Source organism: Charadrius vociferus, unplaced genomic scaffold (genome assembly GCF_000708025.1).
Source record: "Charadrius vociferus isolate BGI_N301 unplaced genomic scaffold, ASM70802v2 scaffold291, whole genome shotgun sequence".
Taxonomy (NCBI): domain Eukaryota; kingdom Metazoa; phylum Chordata; class Aves; order Charadriiformes; family Charadriidae; genus Charadrius; species Charadrius vociferus.
The window spans coordinates 89,494-99,223 of NW_009646958.1; the positions used below are offsets into that span (position 1 = coordinate 89,494).

The window sequence follows — 9,730 nt, forward strand, 5'->3', positions numbered from 1 at the left end:
CCCCGCCGGTGCTGGTCCCCGGTGCCGGCGCTGCCGGGCTTTCCGTGCTGACTCCCCGTTTTTTTCTCCGTTGCAGAGCAGTTTGGCCACCATGTCCGTCAGCAGCCACGAGAATCGGAAATCCCGCTCGAGCTCCGGCTCCATGAACATCCACCTCTTCCACAAACCGGGCCACGCCGACAGCCTCCTCACCCACCTCAACCTGCTCCGCAAGCGGCACCTCTTCACCGACGTGGTGCTACGGGCGGGCAACCAGGCCTTCCACTGCCACCGCGCCGTCCTGGCCTCCTGCAGCCGCTACTTCGACGCGATGTTCAGCGGGGGCCTGAAAGAGAGCAGAGACGCCGAAGTCAACTTCCACGATTCCCTCCACCCTGAGGTGCTGGAGCTGCTGCTGGACTACGCTTACTCGGCCCGGGTGCTGATTAACGAGGAGAACGCGGAGTCCTTGCTGGAGGCTGGGGACATGTTGCAGTTTCAGGACATTCGGGATGCTTCGGCCGACTTTCTGGAGAAGAATCTCTACCCCGGGAATTGCTTGAACATGCTGCTGCTCTCCGACGCCCACTGCTGCGAGCGGCTGTTGGAGCTCTCCTGGAGGATGGCGTTGGCCAACTTCACCTCTCTCTGCAAGACCGAAGACTTCCTCCGCCTGCCCAAAGACAAGCTGCTGGACCTGGTGGAGAGCGAAGAGCTGGAGGTAGAGGATGAGACGCTGGTCTACGAAGCTGTTATAGGTTGGATCCGGTACGATTTGCCCCGACGCCATGAAGTTCTGCCAGAGCTGCTGCGCTCCGTGCGCCTGGCCCTTCTGCCCGAGTCCTACCTGCGGAAACAAGTGGCCTGCGAGAAGCTGGTGACCAGCCACCAACTGGGGGAGGAGATCGTGGCTGACGCCGTACGATGCAAAATGAAGATCCTGCAAAACGATGGCCTCGTGACAGGGTGCTGCGCCCGACCCCGCAAGGTCAGCCAGGCCCTGCTGCTCCTGGGTGGCCAAACCTTCATGTGCGACAAGATTTATATGCTGGATCATAAAACCAGCGAGATCATTCCTCGTGCCGACATCCCAAGCCCTCGTAAAGAGTGCAGTGCCTGCGCCATCGGGTGCAAAGTGTACATCACTGGTGGCAAAGGCTCCGAGAACGGCGCCTCCAAAGACGTCTGGGTTTACGACACCCTCCATGACGAGTGGGCAAAAGCTGCTCCCATGCTGGTGGCGCGGTTTGGCCACGGCTCCGCTGAGCTGGACCACTGCCTGTACGTGGTGGGGGGTCACACAGCCGTGAGCGGTGCCTTCCCGGCCTCGCCCTCCGTCTCTCTCAAGCAAGTCGAACACTACGACCCGCAGATGGACAAATGGTCCTTGGTGGCCCCTCTCCGAGAAGGCGTAAGCAATGCCGCCGTGGTGGGAGCCAAGATGAAGCTCTTTGTTTTCGGTGGCACCAGCACCAACCAGGAGAAGCTGCCCAAGGTGCAGTGCTTCGATCCCTGCCAGAACCGCTGGACGGTGCCCGCCAGCTGCCCCCAGCCTTGGCGGTACACGGCCGCCGCTGTGGTGGGCAGCCACATCATCGTCATTGGAGGAGACACGGAGTTTTCCGCCAGCTCTGCTTACCGTTTCCACAGTGACACCTACCAGTGGTCCAAATTTGGGGACGTCACCGCAAAGCGCATCAGTTGCCGTGCTGTTACATCGGGTAACAGACTGTACGTAGTGGGGGGCTACTGTGGGGCTCAGCGCTGCAAGACGCTGGACTGTTACGATCCATCATCCGACACCTGGAGCAGCGTCACCACGGTGCCTTATTCCCTCATCCCCACCGCCTTCGTCAGCACCTGGAAGTACCTTTCTGCCTGAGTCACGGTGTGGCGAATGAACCTGGAAGGTAAACAGTTGCGGATCAACCCGGAGCTCCTCTATATAACCCGGTGCTGCACAAGGGTTAAACCTCGAGGGGCAGATGCACGTGGATCGGGACTGGAGTTGTCCTAGAGTCTTGTGCGAACATCAGCTCCAGAAATGTCCTTCCAGACTGGTAGTTTGGGCTCTAAAACGCTGTGGGAGAGAACCTCTCTTTAGGTGCTGAAATGCTGCGGGGAGAAAATTAGTCTAAATAACAAGATGCTTAACCTGGCATCTGAGCCCTTCCACTGAGTCTTGGCCTATGCAAAGATTTTGGGGAATGCTCTCTGCGAGGAGGGTTGGGTGTCGTCCCTGGTACCGAAAGCTCGTTATGTTAACGGGCAGTCTGTCTGCCGGAGCTGGGATAGACCGCGCGGTGCCATGGGGGACCGGCTGGGGGGTTTTACCGCCGCCTCCTCCTGGTGCCACGGTTAATCTGCTGGTGGCACCCAAATGTCTTGTGGGACGTGAGGGCTATGAGCTGGTGCCAGAACAAGATTATAGCTGGGATTTAGTCCCAGAATGGTTGGTAATTGCATTTGTAAGACAAACCCTGTCTACATATAAACACAGGGTTTCTCCGCTTCTAATTATTCCTCTGGTGTCCCTTTTATGCTGTTTCTTTCCTGCTACACAGCGATTAACTTTTTAAAAATTTGCAACTGGAATTAAACCTTTCTAAAGGCTCTTGGCAGAAAAGATGCCCATGAATCGCAGATCCCTGCAGGCTTTTTGTTTTTATTTTTCCTCTTGCAAAAGATGTATGACCCAAATGAACTTGTAATAAACTATCCTGCAATACCTATAGAAAATTCTGGGATGTAGAGAGAAATAAGCAACCGTCACTCCATGATAGCAGCATTTGAGGTTTTGAGGTCTGGGGAGTGTTCTCGGGTTTGCTGCGCACTGGTCTCACAATAATTCCTTCTGCACTACAGGCTTCACACCTGATTTTGCCAGTGTCTCGCTTCACCCAGGATCCAGACGGACAACACGGGCGGCAGGATCGCCGCCGCCTCCTCCTCCCTAGCAAGTCTGTGACCTGTCCTGGATGCCAGCCCTCGTGTGGGTCCCCGTGAGCAGCAGCAGGACGGCGACACAGACTTCGGCTGTGCACCGCTTCTGTAAGTCCCCTTCGCTCAGAGCAGGGAGGGGACGAGCGCGGAGGGGCCTCCTGGGGCTGGCAGCTTGTGCTGTCCCTCGAGACACCAAAAGGTTTCCAAGTTTTCTCCTAACTCGTGTGACATCAGAGCAGGAACCAGAGGAATTTTTTTTTTTTACTTCTTTCATTTAATATTTTGTTTTAAGTGATATTTACTAGAAGCTCCTGAGAAACTGGCAGCAGGCTCTGGACTGCGCTGCTGTCTGCTGTGACCTGGAATGCAGGCAGCACCAGAGGCAGTTGCCTAAAATGTCTTAACACGTGACAGTACTTTGCCCATGGGCTGGTTCTGTACATTTATTATATTATTTTTTTTTATATATATACAGCAGTTGTGTGTGTTTATTACTCAGCCTGGAGCTGCTTCAATAAATCTGAATAAAATCCACCGTGTCCCTTGCCTGTTCTGTATGCTCAAGCTGCAAGTTTTCCCAGCCCGCACTTAAGATAATGTTTAGCAAAATAACGAAGAGCATTCCCTGAGAGAGTCCAAACTTTCATCAGCTGGAGGGGGCTCAGATCTTCCTACATCTTTGTAACACAGGACTTAGGAAAGCTCAGGTTCTGTACTGCCTTCCAGCTTTGAAGGACGAGCAAATCTGTTTAAAACTCCAAAGATGAAGCTATTCTCTGCGCCTACCTGGTCATCCTCTGCAGAGTTGGGTTTCCTCACTGCCAAAAAGACCAGAGGAAAGCGCTGGCACTTCTCTCCCTAAGGGCTGAGTGCTCCGGGCCCTGCGGTGGGGGGCGGTGGGGGCAGCAGTTGGGAAGGAAAAGCTCTGTTAAAGGGTGGGAGGTACGAGACAGGAATCGGCATGGTCAGAGGAAACAGGCACCGAAGGTGCAACCAACTGTCTCACCACAGAAGCATGGTTTGGGCGTGATCCATTATTCAATTCCAGAGTTAAATAAATCAATGTCACAGCCCTTCCTCGCTGCTAGTAGAGGCAAGAACTGGCAGGACTGGAAGGAAGCAAGCTGCCCCGCTGCTGGTGGCTGGAGCAGATAAAACGACTTCGTTTCCAGCCTGTTTTCTGATGCCTCTGCTGTTTTCAGCCCCCAGGCTGGGCCCTTTTCCCTTTACCCTTGCTCTGCCGCCTCTCCATCGCTTGCTGAGCCCGCGGGGCGGCTTGTGCCCACAGCCTGCCCTGCAGACCCAGCCTGGAGCACGCCAGGCAGCAGCAGCACAGAATCACAGAGTCGTGGAGGTTGGAAAAGACCTTTAAGACCATCGAGTCCAACCATCCAGCAGCCGGAGCGTGGGGCAGCTCCCAGCTCAGCCGTGAGTTGCACACAGGAGTCCAGGCAGGCGGGCACGCTCTGCGCTCACAGCCCAGGGGACAGTGACAGCACACGGGGGACACGGGACAGGACACAGCAGGGACAAGGAGCCAGCAGAAACCATCTCCAGCCCCGTTAGTGAGGCGGGAGCCGCTTCGCCGTCATTATATCTACAGCTATTCCTGAGTGTCGGACAAAGTCCGACTTTGCTCAGCAAGTTGGAGGAGCGGAGTTTTCATTCATGGCCATTTGAGCAGCAGCTGTTTTATTTATGCTGCCAAGCAATAAAGCGCTGGCTCCCAGCCACATCCGCCTTTTGCACCAGGGACGAAGTTGCCTCTAGCAGCACGGGTCTCCGTCTGCCTCCCGCTCCTGGCGCTGGGATGTTATCCGAGCCGCGCTCACGGCATTTCGAGCGAGGGGAGCGAGCGGCCCCGCTGCTGAAGCCTTTGCAAGCCTCTGGGAATCGTTTCCTCGCTTCAAACGATCCTTACATCTACTACCACCTCTCAGGGAAAACCGGCACTTCAAGCGCACCTGGGCTTGGCTGCTCCACCGTGGCAACGAGGACAGCCAGAGCTGCTTTTCTTTCGCTGCCTTCATCCTCCTTCACCTGGCAGCACGCCCCGCGCTGTCCCCTCCAGCTCCAGCTCCACCTCCTCCTGGCAGACACTGGCTCCCAGCAGGGCCGGGAGCACCCCTGGGGAAAACTAGGCACCTTTTTCCCTTGCACGCTTGACGTCCTCCCAGCAGTGCGCAGCACAGACCTGTTCTCCCAGTTTGACGTTTCCATGCATCGATCCAACCGCTGCTTCAGTGCTGGGGCCAGAAGATTTCACCTGCAGCCCAGTTGGCCGAATTTGGTTTAAGGGTTAATTCGGTTACTGGGACAGAAATCCTCCTGAATTCATAGAATTCATTTAGAACCTCAACATGGCTCAAACCTCAGCCTCTCCCCCGAGCCCAGAACCCCACTGCGCGGCTGCACCCCTCCAGCTGCAGGAGCTGGACCGCAGCCCACAGTCACATCTGGAAGAGGCAACGCAGAGGGGCAGCGCCAGGCTCAAAGCCAAAACAAGCGAAGCGTGACATCGCTCTCCCACGGGATGTTCCTCTTCTCACACAAAGCCTGCGAGCCACCACAGAAACACAGCATCAGACCAACCCACCTCCCTCCTGGCCACAAGGCAGACACCCAGCGTTGATTTTAAGTGAAATACACCATTTCTTGCATTTGTAGCCGCGTTCTGCTCAGCAGCCCCTACTGCCAGAGTGCTGCGGCAGCACACTGCCTTTCTCGCTCCTCCGCTGCGGAAGGCCTGTGCTGTTAACTGAAAAAAAAACCCCAAAACCCCAACAACCCCCAAACCAGCACAGCAGTAACTGAGAAATTCCCTTTTTCTGGCTAAGATCCGATATGGATCACTCAAATGTTCTGCAGTACACCCACCACACATCTAGCAAGGAACTGGAGTAGACGCTGCTGTTACAACGACGGTCCACGGCAGCGCAGGGAAAACAAAGCACTGACTATACACAGTGTGACTTTTGTCTGTGACTTCAAATGTTTGAGAAGGGGGGAAAAGGACACTGCACATCTACCCGCCTGAAATCCCCTGAAAATTCGCATGTCGCAGCTGGGATAGCTTCAGGTGCAGCAACACTGAGTGAAAAGGCACCAGCGGCCGCTCTGACGGGGGAGAGGCACATCTACATTGCGCTGCTCGATGGGGATTTCTCACGCTCCTGCGTACAAAGCGATCCCTGCCGTCTTTGAGCCTCCTGCGACACTGTCCCGGAGCCAGGGGACCGTGCGTCGCACGCCCCAGCACTGCCAGCTCTAAGAGGGTTTGGCTTTTATCCTCTGCCAGATCCCACAGGCCCAGAAGAAGCGAACAATGCGGGCACGACACAAGGACAGGCACCCCCGTCCCAGGTCTCCTGAGCCCTAAGCTGGCCCCATTGGCGGGATGAGAAATTAAACCAGATTTGAGTCACGGGGTGAGGAAAGGGAAAGGCAGAAACCAGCACATTCCCACTGTCGGAGCACACTACGGAGCCAATATCCTTTGTGCGTGTTTGTCCTCAAGCATCTGGCCCGCCGATGAATCTCAGATGCATGTATGGGAACCATCAGCCGCGTCTCACCCACATGAAAGAGGAAGGTTTAGCATAAAGCTGGTCATTGCCTATGGCCTCAGAATGATTCATCCAAATAGAAAGAATGTGGTTTGGGTTTCGGGTTAATTAGCTACAGATTTTAAAGAGAGACAAGGCAGGGCGGAGCTGCTGGAATACTGGTATGAGCAAGTTAACAGCTCTGAAGGCACCGCCACCCCTCCTGAAATCGCACCCTCCCTGTGAAAGAGGGAGAAGACGGCTCACGGATGAGCGACAGCGTTGTCAGTGATCCCGTCAGTCAAGGTGCTCGCGACCGCCAAAGGAATGTCTGCCCTGCTGTCGCCGCAAGAATTGAAGCGTAACGCAGAAACACCCACACTGGTTTGAACACCGATGGCTGCAGCAGCACCCAACTTTGAACAGATGCAAATTCTGCCCGAGATTTAAACCTGCCCCTGCGGAGCTCCGGGCTGCTGCAGCCGGGCAGTTCCCAGTGCAGGGATCTCTCTTGGCCACGCTAACCCCAGCTCTCCCCGATCCAGGCTCTTCTGTCTTTCTAGAAACAATTCCTACTGATCTGACACACGATTATGGCTGCAGGAGAGTACAGTGCAATTAGAAAATAAAAATTAAACCCACTGCTCTGGAAGCAGCTCCTCGTATCTTCTGTCCTAGACTGTCCCTTTCAGTCGCCACCCCCACCCCCCCCCCATTATAAATTTATTATCAGACAAAAGTCATAAATCTCCAATCTTTAAATTTTATTGATTAAAGTGAGCAAAGGAGCAAAGAGGCAATGCAGCGCTGGGCGACAGGGGAACTCTGCGTTCCACCAACTGCCGCAAGACTTCAGCCGATGTACAGGCCTTTTATACAGTCCGTCCTTCCGTGTACGTGACTTCTCTGGTGTGGTGTACTCTGCGCATGTTCCACTTGTTGCTAGGGGGTCGTCCTCCACCTCCTGGTGGTCGTATGGGCTGAAGTAGGTAGTCTTCCTCCGTGTCTCTTTCTCTCGATCTTTTCTTGGTGGTTTCCATATATGGTATGTTTTTCATACAACCACTTTTATTGGTTTACCATGCAACTCCTGTCTCTCTAACCACATTTTCACCAGTTTACCTACTTGCACAAGCTTCCCGTAAAGCAAAATACATGGTTTCACAAGCAGTTTCGCAAGCCTCGTCTTTTTACTCTGGACAAACATTCTCATGTATTAACAACTCCCCCCTTTTTCTTTTCCTCATTGAATGTTTGTCCATTAGTTTTTATAGCTCTTATAATTCTTCTGCTTCTTGTTGTGTGTTCATTTGTGTCAAAATTAATAACTTGGTGGTGTCAAACCGGGTTTTTATTAGTTGTACTAAATTTTTGATGATACAAGGTCCAAATATCAGCCCTAAGATAATTATGATCAGGGGTCCGGTTAGGGCAGATAGTAGCGTAGTAAACCACGGCGACTGATTAAACCAAGATTCATACCAAGAGGACTGAGCTTCTCGTTCTCGCCTCCGTTGTTCTAATCCTTCTCTCACCTTGGCTAATGAGTCTCTAACCACTCCCGTATGGTCAGCATAGAAACAACACTCTTCACCTAAGGCTGCACATAGCCCTCCCCTTTGTAGAAATAATAAATCTAATCCTCTTCGATTTTGTAAAACTACCTCTGAGAGGGAGGTTAACGATTTTTCTAAGTACGAGATTGATTGTTCTATTCGGGCTAAATCTTCGTCTACCGCAGCTCTTAGGGAGGTAAGTCCCTGTTGTTGGCGTACTATTGAGGCGACTCCAGTAGCGGTCCCGGCCACTCCCAATCCCAGCAATGTTGCTATAGTAATCGCGGATATTGGTTCTCTCTTAGTGATTTTATGGCCTTGGTTATCCCAATGTAAATACATGGCTTCTTTATCATGTACTAGTATTTTCGGTACTATTGTGACCTGTACACAGAATTTTGAAACGTTTGCCTTAACAACATCTAGAGATAAGCATGGTGTTAGGCCTGTAATAGAACATATCCACCATGCTCCAGGACTAGGCAAGATCCATTTCCACTTATTAGTCGTCGAAGTATAATTTGCACACAGAGTTTTTGTTCTATCAGTTATTTTACCTATGCACCAGCCGCTTCCCCTAACTTGCTGGAGAGTAATGCCCACTTTCCGCTTTCTCCAATTGCACGCCGAGGGGCTATCCTCGTTAGAGGTATTAAAGGGGGAGGCAACCGCTATCCCTTCATAAAAAGGAGGATTCACATCATAACATAACCAACAGGAAGTAGTCAAGTTTGGGTTTGTCGCATTTAAGGCTTGGTAGGCTGCCTGCATTATACTCCATAAGGATTCATGAGTTCCCTTATTCTCTACTATTGCTTCTTCGGTGGTAGGGACCGGAGTAAGTTTTGAGGTACTTTTGATAGTGGGAACCGGACCAAATTTTGGGGTATCTTTGGTCATGGGAACTGGATTAAGTTTTGAGGCATCTAGTCCTATTCCCCTCAAGATTAGATTAGGACCTACAGACTGCGGTGTTTTTACTTCTCGCTTTTGGATTACTATTAATCCACCCCTATCGGTTCCAGGCTCCCAAAGTCTTATTCCCCAGGTCCTTCCTATTAGCCATCCGCGATCTTGGGGTTGTAGTATTGAGAGTTTCAGGGATTTGCAATTCCCGGGCCGGTTAATACCGCCATCATGATCGTAACTTGGCTTCTGGCACCTGTCAGGGAGCCAGGTTATGTTAAGATATCGGTCTGGATTTCCTGCCCCCCATCCAGTCGATATGGTTTCACAGCCCCAATAAGCACAATAATAATGACCCGGCGAATTACAGTACCCCTTTCCTGGGTTTGAACTCGGACACCAATAGGTCGCCTTTAGATTTGTCGCTCCCCAGGTATATTGCCAGCTTGGGTGACATTCTTTCTGCTCCGTACTTCCACCATACCCCAACGCGGTTCTTAATAATTCACAAATAGTTAGGTTGAAGGTGGGTGCTCCCACAGTGACATTAACTTGCAGAACCCTGGATTCATCCCAACTAGAAATAGTCCAATTAAAGGGTTGGTGCTCACCTCCTGAGACCAGAGCGATTAGTACCACTAGTGGGATAACAGTCTTCATTTCCCCACTGCTTAATACCTCTCTGCCTTCCCTCGTCTACTCTTTTGCCGAGAGCAACGGGGTATTGATATCTTCTTGGCAGCAGTAGGTAGTCTTCAGGGGAACTCCACTGGTATTTTTAGTAATATCTTTTTACGATAT

The 9,730-nt window shown here is 52.4% G+C and overlaps 1 protein-coding gene across 1 annotated transcript; it reads left to right on the plus strand.

Moving 5' to 3' along the window:
• Window positions 1-91: 91 nt before the first annotated feature.
• On the plus strand, window positions 92-1,861 carry LOC104295403 (ectoderm-neural cortex protein 1-like). Its single transcript, XM_009895159.1, has one exon. It carries the CDS (start codon window positions 92-94, stop codon window positions 1,859-1,861), a length of 1,770 nt encoding a protein of 589 aa, XP_009893461.1.
• Window positions 1,862-9,730: the final 7,869 nt, after the last annotated feature.